The sequence below is a fragment of the Microtus ochrogaster genome, chromosome X, assembly GCF_000317375.1.
Source record: "Microtus ochrogaster isolate Prairie Vole_2 chromosome X, MicOch1.0, whole genome shotgun sequence".
NCBI classification, from domain to species: domain Eukaryota; kingdom Metazoa; phylum Chordata; class Mammalia; order Rodentia; family Cricetidae; genus Microtus; species Microtus ochrogaster.
The window spans coordinates 21,399,296-21,417,736 of NC_022026.1; the positions used below are offsets into that span (position 1 = coordinate 21,399,296).

Sequence of the window (18,441 nt, forward strand, 5' to 3'; positions counted from 1 at the left end):
CCTGCCTCTGCCTCCCAAGTGCTGGGATTAAAGGCATGCGCTTCCACCGCCCGGCTTTTTGGGTTTTTTTTTTTTGAGACAGGTTTTCATTATGTAGTTCTGGAACTCACTCTGTAGACCAGGCTGGCCTTGAACTCACAGAGATCCGCCTGCCTCTGCCTCCTGAGTGCTGGGATTAAAGATGTGTGCCACCACCTCCTGGTGGTATGCATATGTCTATGTGTATATAAATGTGTGCAGGGGCCATAAATCATTTAGGGCGTCTAGGATGTTTACCGTCTAGCCACATGTACTTTGATGACTCCTAGCCTAGAGAAATGGTTCTCATGCATGATTGTGCATCTAATGGCCTGGGGGAGTTTATGTGCTGACTGCTGTGCCCCAGGTATCACATACTCAGACTAAGTACGTCACTCACGTAGTCTGTACTCTGAAAGTGCGTCACTTGTATTACAGATCACACCTTGAAAACCACGTTCTTTATGGAAAAGTAGACTTTTTTCTTCGTTTTGTTTTTCAAGGTAGGGTTTCTCTGTGTAGCCCTGGCTGTTCTAGAACTCACTCTGTAGATCAGACTGGTCTCGAACTTGATCTTCCTGTCTCTCACTCCCAAGTGCTGGGATTAAAGGTGTGCGCCAACCACTGCCTGGCTTGAAAAAGTAGACTTTCTTTATCTCACCTTTCAGGGCCTCAAATCGGCCTCCCCTTGTCTTTCTAACCATTTCTTGCAACTTTTCTGTTCAGCAAGCATATCTCAGTGTTCCAGACATGTTTCTCTAACTCTACCTCCTTGACTTCACTTCCTTTTTCCCTAGTTTAGCAACCTCCTCCCTCACTGTACCCCTAAACTCTACCCTATTCATTCAGGTTCCAACAGCAGTGGGTTATCCTGACCACTCCAGCCCAAGAGCGTGCTGTGTGGCTGAAGCCCTGTATGTTCCTATCACTAGTCACTGTTTCGTATTGTACTCTTCTTATTGTTCATTAAAAGTATCCTTTCTTCCTACAGAAAGCCTAAGTTCTCCCAGAGCAGAGATCAAATTGTCTACTTCTTTCTGTCAGTACTGTACATATAGTAGCAGCTCAATAAAATATTTGTTTTGTGAATGAATAAATGCTGATGGAATTCAGAGTATTAGTACCAGAGTTCAAAAATAGACCCCACTCTGCCAAACCGTGTAGAATGAAATAAGACTGTCACCTGAAACTGTTCTTTGCGTTCGCAGTGTTATTCCTACACCATTTCGAGTTTCCTGTTTCAGCCAACTTTTACGGGGTGTTTCATTTCACTTTATTTCCCCTCTTCAGCACCTCCCTTCCAGTGACCTTTGCCCTACCCCAGAATTCTTACACATTTGCTTTATTTTAAATCTCCTATGATTCTGCTACTAGCATCCTGCGGGTGGCTTCACTGGCCTCTCCTACCCCCACCCTCACCTTTCCCTACCTTACCTCCCTCCTCTGGATACCAGCTCCACATCCCCTGCCTCTCTAGGTCCTTTTTAAAGTCCACTCTTTTTAAAACCCCACCTGGTAGCTTCTTGTGTGAGACAAGATACAAATGGCCACTAAACACATGAAATGATGTGCAGTGCCCTAATACTAAGAGAAATGCAACTTAGAGCCATTCCTTTGCCTAAGAGTTAAAAGAAATAACAGCTGCCAGTGTTAGTCATCGCAGGAAAAAACAGAAATTTGCATACAGGATTGGTGCAAATGTAAATTGCTCCATTTCTGGGTGTATAAATCATTAGCAGTTTCATAAAGTGCTCTTGTTTAGTACTTCTGCCTCTGTTGAAACGGTCTTTTCATTTATTTTATTTTGTTTACTTAATGCTTTCTGCCTGGAGTCTTTAACTGGTTTTAACTACCTCCCTAGGGCAAAACACAAGGCTTGGGAAATTCAAACATACCTGTTATATACAAATAGAGTTCATATTTTTTTAAGGTCTCTGTTGGCCTCTAAAAAAGACTTAAATACATTTAAGTCAACACAGAGACAATATCTTTGTTTGAAATATAAAGGAACACAGTACCTGAATTCGCCAATAGTTCTTCCATTTCAGAGTGTCTGAGTATGAATGTGTGACCCCGAGAGGAGAGGGTAGCACTGGGCAGCATGGCCAACACCTAACTAGTGGCTTTGGAGGGTTACTTTGAATCTCAGCTTTTATCTCCCAGGCATCTAGTCATCTTCTGACTGTTAAAGAAGAAGGAAGACATCTGTCTACAAAAGCTCCCCCCCCCATCTTCCTCCAGGCTTTAAAATGGTTTTAAAGCTGCTATTAACAACTGAAGGTGCCCCCTACTCTGGGCACACACCAAACCAGTTTGAAGTTGGTGAACAGCAAGCTCCTTTAAAGTTTTATTACTACCCTGGGTTTCAAGAATTTAATTGTATTTCTCTCACTTCCTTTAAGCAGTTCCAAAATACAAACATTTGTTTTAGTAAATAAATAAACAGAAGGCAACATCCTCCTATACAGGAGCTGTTAAGGGACAGGACCGTGACTATTTTTCAGCAGGAAGATGGAATGTAAGTTACTTGGTGCTCATGGGACTTTGGGTTACCCACTTTTATAACCAAGTCTACATTATAGAGAGGCACCTCATCATTAAGTTTTAACTGAATAAAGTTGAATAACTGATTTATTAGTTATATTTGAAAGGATTACCATATTATAGTTCTTTGAAAAAGTCCCAGGAATTTAACTAGAAACACTTAAACAGAACAGACCATGAACCTGCCTGGCTCGTGCCACTTTTCTCTACTCTGTTCTGTGGATAGAGCCTCAGTTCTGGACTCTTGGTTTTTTCATAGTGATTCGAATAGACATCGGGGTGAACTTGGGCATCCTATTGCTTAGAAAGAGGAAGCTCAGTTCCAGTTTGTCATGGATTGGGGCTATATTCTACCTTGTCTGTAATTACTGAAATCAGAAACCAGCAGCTTGTGCTCTCTTATTTCTCTGTCATTCTGTATTACTATAGCTGCCTTCTCCTCTCACCTCCTTCCCATAGCTACTTGTTTAAATTTGCAGCTGTTGAAAACAGGAGTTGAAGATCTGATGTGATCCTTCTGACTTTTTTCTCTTGGTAGGTGTCGAAGATGCCTTCAGTTTTACATCCAAAGTTATGACTGTGTCCCTGCACAAATTCTCCCCAGGATTCTTTCCAGGCAAGTCACCTGCATGCTCCCCGTACCATTACATGTCTAGATTCTACAATTCCATTACATGCTTCTTTATCTTATTTTTATATGTGTCCATGCTGTTGGCACCTTATTTGTGCTAGTCTGTGTGAAATTTTAACTCATATCACTTCAAGTGACAGTGAGAAAGGGAATGACAATGGATAGATTTTTTTTTTAATTCGGGTGATTTTTATGGTCTGTGAACAGACAGACCACTTATTATTTTATCACATACCACATGTAATTCTGATAACTGAAAATTACATGTGATATTAGCTCTTATTGTTTTATCTCACGTAAATTACTATTTCTCAGTTTCCTTCCCGTTTTCCTGCTTCCCCCAACATTGTTTATAATAAATATTTCTCTGGATTGTTTTCATAGTTTCATCTCCTCAGGAACGGTTGTTAGAAGAAGTTAGATTGTTCTCCTAATTGACCATTTTGCTCTTCTAAATTGCTCTTGGACAGTCAGTCCTTTGTGTTTTCTAGTGCTCATGTTCCTGATGCCTGATCATAGTGTTCCTGTCTTTTACAGGAACAGGTGACATGTCTGATGTTGGCCTGGGAAAAGGTCGGTACTACAGTGTCAATGTGCCCATTCAGGATGGCATACAGGACGAGAAGTACTATCACATCTGTGAAAGGTATGGCAGTAACGCCGAGCTAGTTGCAGGTAGATTGGATCTCGGAAATGTGCAATATTTTTCAGTCTTCACAATTCTTGTTTTCAAGGAATAATTGGAAACTAAAAATCATCGTATGCTCACACACCTTTTACTTGTTTTTTTTTTTTTTGAGACAGGGTCTCTCTACATAGCCCTGGCTCTCCTGGAACCCTCTGTGCACACCAGGCTGGCCTCAAACTCAAACTCCCAAGTGCTGGGACTAAAGGCATGCGCCATCACCATGCCTGACTCACATAGCTTGTAGATATTACTCACTATGCTTATTTAACATGCTAACCGTCCTGTTGGAGAGCACTAAACAGTTGGGCCAGAGACCAGAGGTATGACATAACCTCCTTTACAGTATGATAAAGGCCATCCCAACATAAAAGCTTTTAGACTGTTGCATGGAACCCCTTCACTGGTCCTGTCTTGCATGTGTGTCATCTCATCAGACCGACAGGGTATGTTTCAGTTTTCTCATGGAGACATGTGCTTTTCTCCACTGTCATGAATATTAGAGTTGACGGTCGTTAGTTACCATTGATTATTGCCTTCTACCTCTACACGCCCTTCCACGTGTAGTCAGAAAGCAGAGGAAGAGGAAGAGATGGGGGATTGGAGACGAGGGACTGTTTCTCTGCCAGAGATAGAACCCAGGGCCTTTTATACACTAAGCTATATCCCTCCCCAGCCCAAATGTCTTTTTAACCTCGAGTTAAGGATCAAATAACCAGCATACACATATATAGGCAGACAGTTTGGTTTGAAGGCCATTGGGGTTCAGAGTCCTACAGAATGGAGAGAGGTTAAACTCATATTCATAAAAATTAAGACTGGTCAGGTGTGCTTTTACTGCTGCCAATGGGAGTGGACAAGGTAAATCTGACTAGAAGTCCACTAGGCAAGCTCACTGAAAGTAAGCAGTATGGATGGGAACACGTTTGATCCCTACCCCCACCCAGCTCACATTTCGCCCAATTGCTGGTGGAAAACAGGGACTTCCCAGAGGAGCCTGCCTGCGCTGGCCACCATCCCTGGCAGTTTTGTAAACAGAGTAGAACCATGAGAAATAAAAACTTCAAAGGCGCCTCTTAGCTCAAGAGATAGAGCAAGGCAAGGCATCGTGCATTCGGCAGCACTAGCCTCTTCCGCATCTTCATCATGTCCCTTGTCCCTCAGATAACTCTGGATTGTCAGGCCTGTCACCGGTGATTTAATTGCCCTTCTTTGTTCCCCTTAGGCTCTGTTCTGTCCTTGAGATGTGCAGATCAGAACTGCTTATGTAACATTACCAGTGAAGATGTCCTGTGGTTCTCTGTAAAAGGAAATTTATTTTGTTTGTCTTTCAACCTCCTTGACAGCGCCCAACATTTTGTTGGCCTTTTTTAAAAATCATAGCAGGACACTAAGTTGTTCTCTTCAGGGGACTGTCCACATGGTTTCTTAGAGCTCTTTCCTGGGTCTTAATTGAAAGATCATCATTTTACCAGCCTGCAAGTATACTCTGGAATATCTGGCCCTCTAAGTGGATCACTTACATGTTCCCCTATTGAATCATCTGCCAATCATAAAACCTCCTGAGATTTTCCTTTGTCCCCCATCAGCTTGGCATTTCACTGCCTAGGGGAAAAAATGGAATATTATGTGCAGACTTAAGGATTTCCCAGCATCTACTCTCCTGAAGGAAGGCTACTATTTATCCTTCAGTCATAAAAATGTCTTTTTCTCCTCTATATTTCTTTGTTTATGTACACCAATTCCCTCTAAATGATTTTTCAAAAAGTTAATGCCATGGCAATTCATGTTTAATATAGCCTTGGTATTAAATATAATTAGAAGCATTTTAAAAGTAAATATAGCCCCAAGGTTACATATGATTTCCCTTTACAGAGTCCATTCTGCCACAGGCATCGTGGTACACTGATGGCTTGCATTCATTAAAGAGTTCTGGCTTGTCAACTAAAGAACCAGACATGCATCAGTTTATAGAGGCAAGGATTGCCCTTTGAGCTTCATGAGTAGTACAAACAGTGATCACCCAGAATAGCAGGCTCCAGGTTTTCATATGAACCATAATGATGATTTCCTCTGCCTTTCTTCAGAAGTCAAGTCTGTTGAGGGCACCATGTCAAGCCACCTTTCACTCCAGGGGTGCCAGGAAGACCGCCTATGCCAAATATCTGCCCTTCCATTGTTGGCTTATACCTGACATTCCTGTAACAGGAAGGAGACTTTCTATAATAAAAAAAACAAGCCCCTAAATGAGATTTTGGCACAATCTCCTCCCCAAGCCCACTTAGGATGAGGCGTTTCATTTGATGGACAGCAGGCTTGGCAAAGGTTGGAGTGTTGACCCCCTGGCTGTCAGGCGGTCAGATAATAGAGTACAAGAGGAAAAGTATAAAGAAGGTGAAACTGTTTGACATCTGAATGGCTTTGCATAGTTTTGTAAATTCTAGTAACCATGCTTATCAATCCCAGCAATTATCCTCTGAGTACTTCTACCTAGCGTGCTTTGGAACTAGAGTCCCTAACATGGGCTGTTGTTACAGCTGACCCATCTGCCTACCCCAGGAAGAATCTTAAAAGGCATAGCTCATCTTTGGGGAAAATCATGCCACCTGTCTGCTCTGTCCTTGTCACCTGTTTCGTTCCGAAAGCCCACTGGTTTTCTGGCTCAACACTCGCTACAGAGATAGAAAGCTTATTAGCGGCACACATGGATGGTGTAGGATTCCAAGTTGTCTCTCAATTGCTAGTTTGTTCCTGAGCTGGTTTTGTCTGTGGAATTCATTGAAACTCTTCCCCTTCCTTCTCTCCTCTCTCTCTTTTCTTTCTTCTTTTTCTCATTCCCTTTTGTCTGTTTCTTTCTTTCTTCCCTTCCTTTAAAATAAAACAAAAACAAGATAACCTTTTCTTGCTTCCAACCTTTCATGCTTTGCCAGCTGGTCAGGCAGGGACTTAATAGTTTCATCACAACACTGAGCCCCACATTTAAAATTTCTTCTTATAATAGACTGGATATGGAAATAGTACATGAATATTTTCTAATACCATCAAAAGATCTGGAGGTTTTTTGATTTTGTTTTTGAAATGACAATTTCATATTAGATATCCCTGGGTCATTTCATAGTAACAACAGAGGTTTGTGATTTCCATAAACTTCCTGTAGGTTTTATGGGAGTTAGCAGAGCTGGCATTGTAAGTAAAACCCATTATCAACCAGCATAAAGGAATAGTAGCATTACTATTGCCAGCATGTCTCTACCCTCAAATGGAAGCTTATGGCTCCAGTATAGAGATTTTACATGAAACAAGATAATAATAATCCCACCAAAATCACTCCTAACTCAGAAAATCCTCCATACCATACTCAAAAAGTTTGGAGGAAAGAAATATTAAATATTGTCATCTAGAAGTGCACATAGGGGTGTGGCTCTGTGGTAGGGCACTTATGAAGCATACATAAAACTCTAATATATATTATATATATAATATATATTATACACACACATACACACACACACACACACACACATCCATGAAGCGCTGGATTTCATCCCCAGAAATGCGTCAAGTAAGCATGGCAGCACATGTTTATACTCCTAACACTCAGGAGGTAGGCATAGGAGGATAAGGAATTCAAGTTATCCTTCACTACATAGGGAATTTGAGGCCATTCTGGATACATGAGACATGTAGGCTACATGAGACTACATGTCTCAAAGAAAAAAATGTTTTATTAAGAATATTCAAGTGTGGGACTGGAGAGATGACTCAGAGGTTAAGAGCACTGACTGTTCTTCCAGAGGTCCTGACTTCAGTTCCCAGCACCCACATGGTGTCTCACAACCATCTGTAGTTGATTCTGATACCCTCCTCTGGTGTGCAGGCAATACATGAGGACAGAAACACTATACACAAAATAAATAAATCTTAAAAACAAAATATTCTTCAACTGCACTACATAAATATATTATCCAAAGGAGACACTAATGAACAAATTCTTCACTAAGAGGACTTAGGAAAGATTCTGTTAAACTAGAGTTCTCACTCAGTGGCAGTCTCTATCTATATATGAGGATTTTTGCGAAGAAGAGATATCAACCTATCCTGAGAAATATTCTTATTCTAGTAAGCTATGGTTTTATGTTATTCATTGAAATAAAAATCTACCCAGAGTTGATACTTGGGCTATTATTCTTTCCTATAGCGTATATTATGTAGTTCAAAACTGAAGTAAACCTTTGGTCACAGTCAAAGACCACCGACCTAAAGAAACTCAATCATTCAAAGACTGAATGAAATTTTAAACTCTTAATCTCTTTTAAATATGTATTTTTATTTCTAATTATGTGTATGCATTATGTGGGTATGTACATATGACTGCGGGTCCCTGTGGAGGTCAGATGTTGAATCCCCTGGAGCTGGAATTACAGGTAGTTATGATGTGTTTCACATGGGTCCCATCTTTCCAGCCCACCCCAACGTAATGTTTTTGCCTCTTTCCATTTATAAAAGATTTTTCTATTTTAATTTAAACTCTTTTTGCAGTGTGGGGAAATTAAATTATTTTTTTAAAGCTTATCACTTGCTTTTCAAGAACATCTGTGGTCCTATTCTGGACTAGATGGAGTAGCCAACCCAGAAAGTACTTGTTGTTCTTTAGGACAACAGCAGGGTCATTAAAAGAATACCATATTTCACCATAAGCTTTTATTTCTCATGTCACTCACATCCAACAAAAAATGGGGAAAAACACATACATCATTGATTCTTAATCTAGTATCTTTACAGCATGTGCTTACAGGATAAGAACTGTCCTGATTTTTTGGAGTTGATCTTGTATCCTGCCAAGAACTCAAGAACAATGGCAATGGGTTTTTGATCCTACAGCACGTGCTGGCTTTGGGGGGGCCTGGGCAGTTTGGATGCTCAACTTACTAAACCTGGATGGTGGTGGGCGGTCCTTGGACTTCCCACAGGTCAGGGAACCCTGATGGCTCTTCAAGCTGATGAGGGAGAGTGACTTGATCGGGGGAGGGGGAGGGAAATGGGAGGCGGTGGCGGGGAGGAGGCAGAAATCCTCAATAAATAAATAAATTTTTAAAAAAATAAAAAAATAAAAAGCAAAAAAAAAAAAAAAAAAGAACTGTCCTCTGACTTGAGCATCAACTCGGAACTAAAAGTCCTTGGCGTTTTAAGTGCAGCATTAGTTCTGGGAGTCCAGGACCAACATCTACCTCTCCAAAGCCTCTCTGACCTTTCTGCAAAAGAACTGAGAGCTCCTCACTTTATATTGTTTATGAAACATTAGTTAACATGAAGGAGGAGGGTAGGGTGAGGGGAAGTTGCCTGTGCATACAGGTGCTGTGTTAAACATCTGACCTGTATTTCTCTTGTGAGCATGTGTGCATGTTTAAGTATGAAGAAACTTTTATTCGTTCATTCTACAAAAATGTACCATATACTGTATAACAGATACTACACTAGACACTGGGACAGGAAATAACGCAGAACCTTGCAACTTGTAGCTTGATCTCTAGAAGTGCACTTAACTGGGGCAGGAGTAGCTCTGAAAGTATGCATTGTATCATTTGATCTTTGTGACATTCTACACTCTCTGAAAGCAGGTATGATTATTCTCATTTTTATAAGGAAGAAAACTAGAGAAAGTATTGACTTCTCCAAGGTCATACATTCAGTAAGTAATGAAGCCTAAGTAATGAAGCCATACTTTGAACCTGTGTCTTTCTCCAGCCATTGACTAAGTTGTCTCTAAAGTATCTCATGAAGTGTGAAATTCAATTGTTACAATTGAATTGAAAAAGTAACATCCCTTTGGTTTCTTGGAAAACTGTATTGTAGGCGTTTGCAGAAAGCATTTTTAAAGATAAACCATTTAGCTTTATGCAAATTAGCCACATGACGTCTGCAATACACATCTATTGTGTATATGAACATGCAGCTGTGACTTTTGCCAGAAAAGAATCCTCAAGATTCAATTTCTAATTTTATGGCCAGAAAACAAGAGTAAATGTTCCCAAATTTACATCTTCGATATAGAATTCTTGATTTAGGTCTGAACATGGAGGCTCTGAGTTCTCCTTTCCCTTCATTTGTCTGACTTCCTCCTGTAGAAGGTGAATGGTGTCATCTGTCATTTTATAGAGCTCTTCCTAGGGAAGTGTACCCTTTTCATGTGCCTTTTTTAGACCAGTATTGTGAAAGATTGTTTACTTCTTTGTACTGAATGACAACACTTCTGACACCTCTCGGTCCTGGCATACAGGGTAGAGATTCTCCGTCCACACCCTGAACTACCCCATCAGGAAGTAACCTACTGAATAAAATGAGAGAATCAAATGATAGCTCCAAGGGAGATTTGATGGAAGTGTTTCCTTTCAATGTTGACTTTGGATGTTAATGTTTAAAGAAGAGATGTTTCAATGATGATAGGTTTTTCTAGAAATTACCTTCCGCTTGGACTTACATCTGGCACTTGGCCCTCTGTATCATTGAAATTTAGAAACAGACAGATTCTCCGAGAAAAGAGGGCCCAGCAATTTTAATTTACTTCTTTGGGTTTCATGATGTGCTAACAGCAGTACATCACACAGATATTCACACATAAATATTTTAAGCAATACGAATTTTTTTAAATTCTCTTTAGTTTGATGAAAAGGGACGGACTCTCTAGAATTTGTATTTGAGTACAAATAATTACATAGACTTACTTCCATCTTCATCTCCATTTTCATTACAATTGGAGAACTGGCAGAAACTCACCACGCAATTACCTACCTCTCATCGTTTGGGTCACAGCTATACTGCCTGGATAATCACTAGTCACTTTGGTCCGGTGATAAAGGTAACAAAAGCTGCCAATTCATTCTGTAAGCCTTGCATCTGGATCTTAGCCCTCCGTAAGTAAGGTATTTTTATTACATGCTTTTGTTCGATTTGATAAACTTCTATCCTGCCTCTCTGTAGTGTAGCAGATGTAAAATTGCCTATTGTTTCTGGAAAATAGATGAGTCAGACACTAATTAAATTCACTGATAATGTTAGCCACAGGTGGAAATGAGGCCAAAGTGGGCCGTTCATTTATTCTTCCTGGCTTGATTTGTCTTTTAAAATATTACATTCAGAAGGCTTTAAGAGCCTCACAATGTAGGATAATTTGGAGGGGGGAATCCTGTGCTTCATTAGCCGAGTTGTCCTGAGCCAGTGAGCTAACCATGCATGCCTGGAAGACTTGTATGAGAGCATAGTGGGAACCGGCATCTGCCTTCACCTAGTCTTTAGGACCTGAAATGCATGCAGTTAGAGGGGCCATGCAATTTTCGCTTCCTTCGCCTCTCATCCAGACTTCACCAAGTAGCCTAGCACACTCTGTGAAGCAATGAAATCTTCAGAGGTAATTGTAATTGTTTTTTCCATTTAAGTCAAGGAGGACAATGTTCTGAATTCTGTTGAGGGGTCACTCTGCTACTCTGGTGCACATTGTCACTGTTCTTTCCTTAGTGATGACTGATCCCTGCCCCTGGAAAAAGGGATGTGATTCTTTGGCAAGAGTTTAATAGGTTCTGATGCTAGAACATATTCTGAAACTGCTCAGAGGTAGGAAGACCTTGTCCTAAATAGAATTTTGATAATCATACCCTTAAACACCGGACTTTTCTGAAAAGGATCCCAAAGGATCTGTGCTCAGTGGAATGTTCTAATGTCAAAATTCACTGCTCTCTCCACCATGTGACCCCTACTTCCATTGTAATTCTACCCTCCCCTTAGTCTATAGCCGATACCCTGCCCCTTCAGTCCTGCCTTGGAAAACTGTTTAAGCTGTACATTAATGGTACAACTTTGAATGACTGCATCTAACACTGCCTTATGCCTAATAGCTACTTTGATTCATGAGCTGTCTAACTGGCTTATGTTGACTTGGACCATACAGAGGTTGAGTTAGCGCTGGATTCCTCTACCTGATGAAGAAGCCCGGTGCAGAGCTTGGGCGGACCTTCATCTGCGTACACTGTTGTTATTATGCTGTCAAGAACGAGCCATATCCACTAGTACTTAATAAAAAGATCTATCCATGAACCAGCTGAGTTAACACGTGAACAGGGGTGGGGGCTTAGGGGAGGAGAAGAGAGAAAGGGCAGCGTTTGCCTGGAGATGCTCTGAGAGCAGTTGTGTGGGAGCTTGGGGTGAAAGAGTTTGTGTGCGCCAGCTCCATGCAGGAGAATCCTGAGGAGATGGGGAAATGGGGAGGGGATGGGGGCATCTTAAATGTATAAGGGGTGAAGTAGAAAAATATCTATCCTATTTAAATATAGGCAAGCCTCACTAACTCAGCCTAATTAGAGGAAAGCCAGTCTGAATCATGGAATATTTGAAATGCATTTTTATTACTTTCAAGCATTGGACATGCTAGTAATTCAAAATAGACTAACAGCATAGAACAGCACCTCAGGGAAGGGGTTTTAAGAATCATTTGTAATTAGCATATCAATTATTTGTATGTAAGTGGATGTGCACAAAGTGCATAAAAAGTTTATTCTCCTAAGTAGGACAAACATTCCCCAGTGCAATCCTGTTTACACTATTAATTTGCTTAGCCAGCCCTTTTTGTGCCAAGATAGATGTATGTAAGAAATGCTTATTTCCTCAGGGAAGAATGAATCGCTTCCCTGTGTTTAGTCCAGTAACTAAGAAGCTGAGCGCCACTTGATTGGTTTGGGATTTCCAGGATATGGAGTTTTCAATTTGCATACAGACTAGAGAGATTTCATATGGAGAAGATCTGGCAGCCATTGCCAGAGACCCAGTTTCCCCATCTGGATTTCATTGAAGTGATCTGGATTTCATCAAGCAACAGGACACTGATCCTAAATGATCCACCAGACACTCCAACATAGACATGTTTAAAATACATCCTGCCTAAGAAAAATAACTGCCAAAATATGATAAGTTGGAATTACTCTATGTGCAGTACTTAAAAGTAATAAAAATGCATTTCTTTTTAAGTCCCACAAAAACCATGCAATATCAAGTTAATGATGAAAATCAATCCCCAAACTTTTTCCTGCACACCTCATTGTGTGACAGCATCGCACAGATTTCCAATCATCTGGGAGAAGATATTCTGTTGTGAAGAGCTATACCAGGTGCTAACTATGTGGCGGGATTTCGGCTTTGAATCTTAGTAAGGCCCTCCTGAGTAAAAACGGGTGAGGGTAGGGCTAGGGGCACGTTTATTGTTAACAAGTCATTATTGTCCACATAAGTTTGAGAAGCTGGGCAATTGCATTGAAAAAGAGGTTTTATAGGGCAGGAAGAAATATGATTAGGAAATGAGAAGCAGAGATATCTGCTTGTATTTTACCCTACACAGATTGAACTGTGCTCTGGGTAAATGGTGAATTTTCCAAGGCTTAGCTAGAGAGTAAAAGCAAGTGTGGAGGACAGAAGCATGAGCAGTAAATATACACACCGATGTTGCAACTACAGTTTGGAATGGCTCCAGCCCTCCCCTTTCCCCCAAGGGCATCCCTAGCCAGGGTCTGCAAAGGCCAAATAGCTCTTTGGCTTCCAATCTGATTTTTTACATAAGAAATCAGAGAAGTTGGTCTCAATTTTAATAATATATTCTTCGAACCTCTATATAACAGAAAGGCACTTGTGTTTCTGCCCCCTCTTAAAGTGAATTTTGTGTTTGGTGAAAGGTAATAGATTGGCAACACTGGAAAATGAATTACCGTATTCCCAGAACAGGTATAACCAGGCAGTGACACTATGAAATTTCTCTCTGCCTTTGGGGACCATTAGAGTACTACTCAGGAAGTCACTGCTATAGTGTGCTGTGCTGAACTCGACAGTATCCTAGTGGGCTTTAAGAATTAACATAGCACTCGAAGGGCCTGACTCAAGGCCATTCATTTATTCATTCAGCGTTATGCAGTGTTTACTATGTGCCTGGTGCTGGGAGAAGACGTTCACAAACGTTGTATCATTTAATCTCCACGATAACCTGCGAGAGGGAGAGTATTATTCTAGTTTTATAGCGGAGGAAAACAAGGTTCAAAAAGCAAAGTGGTCTGTCCATGTCGCCATGCACACACTAGGTCCAGGCTTCCAACCCTGTGCCAGTGTTCTCCCTGAACCGCATGACGTGGAGGTTACAGAGGGGGACTGAGGAGACATGCTCAAACAATGTGACACAAAGCTGAATGTCATTTGGTCCGTGAGCACTCCTGGTGGTTTCAGAGCAGTGAGCTAGCTCAGATCACATAAAGGGCTATTAGCACAGTGAGCCTTAGGAGTCATAGCCTTTCAGTCTTCTTTAGACCTGCCTCTCTGCCCAGCCCACCACCTGCGAGATAATGTATACCTTGCTTGCTGGTGGGTCCGGCCTTTCAGGATGAAAAGAGCCTGAGAGTCCTGGGCCTTTGTGATGATACCATTGAATTCAAATTGGGATTTTTATACTAATTCTAGCTCTGACAATTCACTCCGGGCCACTAGTAGGTCCTTTAATTCTGTATGACTCATTTTCTCTTGTGTGAATGAGAGTGGTTTACTTCCAAGAAGTAGAGTGAGAGATAAGTAATAATTCCCTAAAAATAGTGCACTGCCCTTTCTGTTGCCAGGGTGAAATATATTTAATGAGTAGAATTGCTTACTACAAGGCCAGCTAGAAAAAGATGCCAATTAGAATCTACGTTTTTATGTAATGCTTCAGCGAGAACAGCAAAGATAGCTCTTTAAAGTGCTACAAAATACGTCATGAAAGGGAAAAGAGCAGAAGTTCTGGGAGGTTGTGTGCCGCTTGGTGGGCTTGGGGAGTTTCAGGTTCAGCTTTTGTTTTATAGGTTTGGGTGTTTTAGAAGTCTGAGGAACCAGTGCAGCTTGTCTGATGCTAAAAGCAGAGAAAAAAATCATAGGAAATTGAATGCCTTCTGGATGTGTCCAAGAGGCCCCCATGGCCCCCAATGAAATGACACATCACCTTCACTGCAGGGAGCCCCCACTCTAATTCCTTCCTCCCACAACTATTTGTAATAGAGCTGAAGTCCCTGAGGCATTTGCCATATGCTGAGTCCCCTGACAGCCGAGGCTTTGCAGAATGAGTCAGCAGGACCTGAGCCGAGATAGGGTGGAAAGAATGGAGAAAACACATACACGGAAGAAAAGTTGACTGGCCTGCATTTGGGGCCTTCACACAGCCCTCTTCTGAATCCCATTAAATCAGTGAGTTTAGTGTTTGTTTATATCTCAGAGAGGAGCTTGGCTGCTGGCATGAACTTCTCTCAGGCTGACTAGGGAGAGCTCAAAGCATTGGGAATACTCTCCTCTGTGGTCAACTTTTAAGTTTCTTGGTTTTTTTCATTTCTAGTGAGGGAGTCTCTACGGCAGTGGCTCTCCAAGTTTCTCATGTTGTGGTAACCCCAGCAGTACAGATATTTTCATTGCTACTTCATAAATGTAATTTTGCTACTGTTAGGAACTGTAAATATCTGATATGCAGGATATCTGATAGGTGAACCCTGTGAAAGGGTCCTCTGACCCCAAGGGGTCGTGAGGTACAGGTTGAGAACCGCTGCTCTAGAGGGTGTTGGTAGTACTGGTTAGAAAACATGGGAGATACTTGGCTGGGTGAGCTGAGGTATAAACTAGAAACTCAGGAGATGGAACCTGCTGACAGCCTGTCTCTATCACAGGCCTGGCTAGGCAGGCAAGTTAGGGTTACCATGTCCTGCCACAAGCCATGATCATGACTGTGACAGTCAGTCTAGCATCCCAGAGCCTGGAGATGAGATTTTAGATTCAAAATTCCTTAACAAACTAATAATAAATACATATTCTCCACCTGCCCCCCGCAACACCGCCACCGCCTCTCATCCCATTTCCCCACCCCAGTGAATGATGTCAAGTGTTCAGAGCAGAAACTGTGGGTGAATATTTCCAAGCTTTTGGGGCTTTTCTTTTATCTCAAAGTATCACGCCTGTCATCAATCCTAGCTGTTTTCCTCCTCAGGCTCCAACAGCCTCCCCCAGATTAAGGCCTGCTGAAGTCTCTGTGCCTGCTTCTCCTCATTTGCATAGCCCCCTCTGGAAACCAGACTGAAGAATGTCTTGTGTGTTTATAAGGAAGTTACTAATGTAGTGTAATGAGACGCCTGTCTTCCCCCTCCTTTCAGGGGAAGAGATTTTATACTTTCATAAAAACCTAAAATGAATGATTTACAGTGTAAGAAGTAGCACTGTTACTGCCATTAGGAAAGGTTTTCCAAAAGCAGGCTGGGGTGGCGTTTCATCCATGTATCGTTTAATGACTATTTATTGAATGCCTACTATGTCTAAAGTATTGATTCTACGTTCAAGAAAGTTAGGAGAAATTTCAAAATATTTGATAGCGATTGATTTTCATATTCATACACATTTGAATAAAATAAAACATGGAAAGTTGCAAGAACCATAAAATTTAGGAAGCTGCAGGCATTCAGAGGAAATAAATACTTTAGAAAAAGACTTAATGAAGGAGGTAACATTTGATGTGGGTTCTAAAGGGCACCTAATTACTCTGTCTTTACAAAGTGTGCAAATGCGTGTGCATATTTATAAAATCTGGGTCAAGTTTGAATATACAGAAATTGTAGGGAAGCATGTTCTGTAGAGAGGAAGCAGTAAGAAGCAGAGTTAGAAGAAGCCGCCTTGTGCATGGAGGATAACAGTGGTTCAGTTTGACTGGACTGGAAAGTGAAGAAGAAGCAGAAGTGACAAAGACTGGGAAAGAAGGTATGAACTGCAGCCTGGATGAGCTCGAATCCATAGCTCTAAAAGCATTAGGCAAACCAGTGAATGTAGTAAAATGAGGAAATAATAAAATCAGAGTTTAGTGCTCAAAAGTAATATTGTGTCTTGGCACTGCTGTTACGTGAAACAAGGTGGGTGACATTGTTGGCACAGGACCTACTACACCATCTAGTTCCGGAAGTCATGGTAGCAGGTAGACTGTAAGAATTTAGAGGTTCCACTCTGCTGCCAGGCTGGAGCTATCCCACTTAACAGATGTATGACACTGTATAGACTTCTGAACTTCACTGTGCTGCAGTTTCCCCGCCTGCCTTATAATTGTTATGAGGGTTAAATGTGCTAATACATACCAAGTATATAGAACTTGATATGTCTGGAACTCTGCTCTGGATAAAAATCTTCAAAAGAATGTTAGCCGCTCATATTTTCTCCATACATGGAAGAGATGGAATCTGAGATATCCTTCAAAGAATGACTATGGCTATAGACGTGGAGAAAGATGACTTGTAGCCACAGGCAGCATGTGACAAAGGGCCTGCCTGCATGGAGACGCAAAGTGAGTGAGGTAAGCATTTTGCCTGTGGGATGACATATCATAGGCCAAGCGGCTATTGAGTAAGAGGTTCTTAAAAGTAAGCCAGAGGTAGATCAGGAGGGACCTTGAGTCATAAGCTAAAGTAGAGGGACACTGAAGGATTTGGGGAGAAAGCAAGTGACTTGATCAAAAATTTCCCCTAAGGAAAATTAACTTATTGGCAGTTTATGTGAAGGATTGGACAGAGAAGAGACCTGAGATAGGGCAAGTTGTTAGGAAGGTATGGGCGGATCCCCTGTGGATTCAAGTGTTCAAGGCAAGTGAGAAGGATGCTAATGATGAATAATAGGAGAGGAACAGGGTGGGGGACCTCACAGAGGTTCTTAACTCATGTACAGTTTTGTACATGAGAGGCTGAGGGTGTGGCCATCATTAATAGACACAGGAATTGGAGGAAATAAGATGGTAGGTTCAACATGGTCCAAATAGAGCTGTAAATCACCACACCTCTGCACAAGCTGGCAGGCTGGTCCCAAAATTTATATGCAAATCCAACCAGGAACAGCCCAGACAGTCTTGAAAAGAAAGGAGAAAGTTTGGAAACTCATACTTTCTCATTTTTAAAACTGACTACAAAGTTGCAGTAATCAAGAAGTGTGGTGGTGACTTCAGGGCAGGCCCGTAGATGAACGGAACTGAGTTCATAGAGGAGAAACCAGCCTCCACATTTACAGTTGTTTGAGTTTATATAGCGGGGCTGAGATCGCTGAGTGGGACAACTGGAAAACAGCGTATAAAGCAATGACGTTATGACTTTACACCATATAAAACAGACTTAGATCCAATGTAAGTGTAAATGCTAGATACTGTAAAACTCTTAGCATGAAACAGATTATGACCTTGGATTAAGAGACAGTTTCTTAGACATGACATCAAGAACATAAGCAACAACAACAAAAATGGGTAGGTAAAACCAGACTGTCAAAAGTTAAAACTTTTTTCTTTTTTAGATTATAATTGCAACTATACTCCCTTCCCTTTCCTCCCTCCAACTCCCAATATCCCTCCCTTGCTCTCTTTCAAATTTATGGCCTCTTTTTTCACTAATTGTTATTACATGTATGTATGTCCAAGTATATATATATATATATATATAGATAGATAGATAGATAGATAGATAGATAGATAGATAGATATAGATATAGATATATAGATATAGATATA

General features: G+C 41.2%; 1 protein-coding gene across 1 annotated transcript in view; it reads left to right on the top strand.

Moving 5' to 3' along the window:
- The window catches only part of Hdac8 (histone deacetylase 8), a 221,761-nt gene that overhangs the window by 69,953 nt on the left and 133,367 nt on the right, over positions 1 to 18,441 (top strand). Inside the window, exons 6-7 of the mRNA XM_005358548.3 lie at positions 3,101 to 3,178; positions 3,731 to 3,839. Coding sequence (XP_005358605.1) covers positions 3,101 to 3,178; positions 3,731 to 3,839 — 187 coding nt within the window. The remainder of the gene's footprint in view (positions 1 to 3,100; positions 3,179 to 3,730; positions 3,840 to 18,441) is intronic.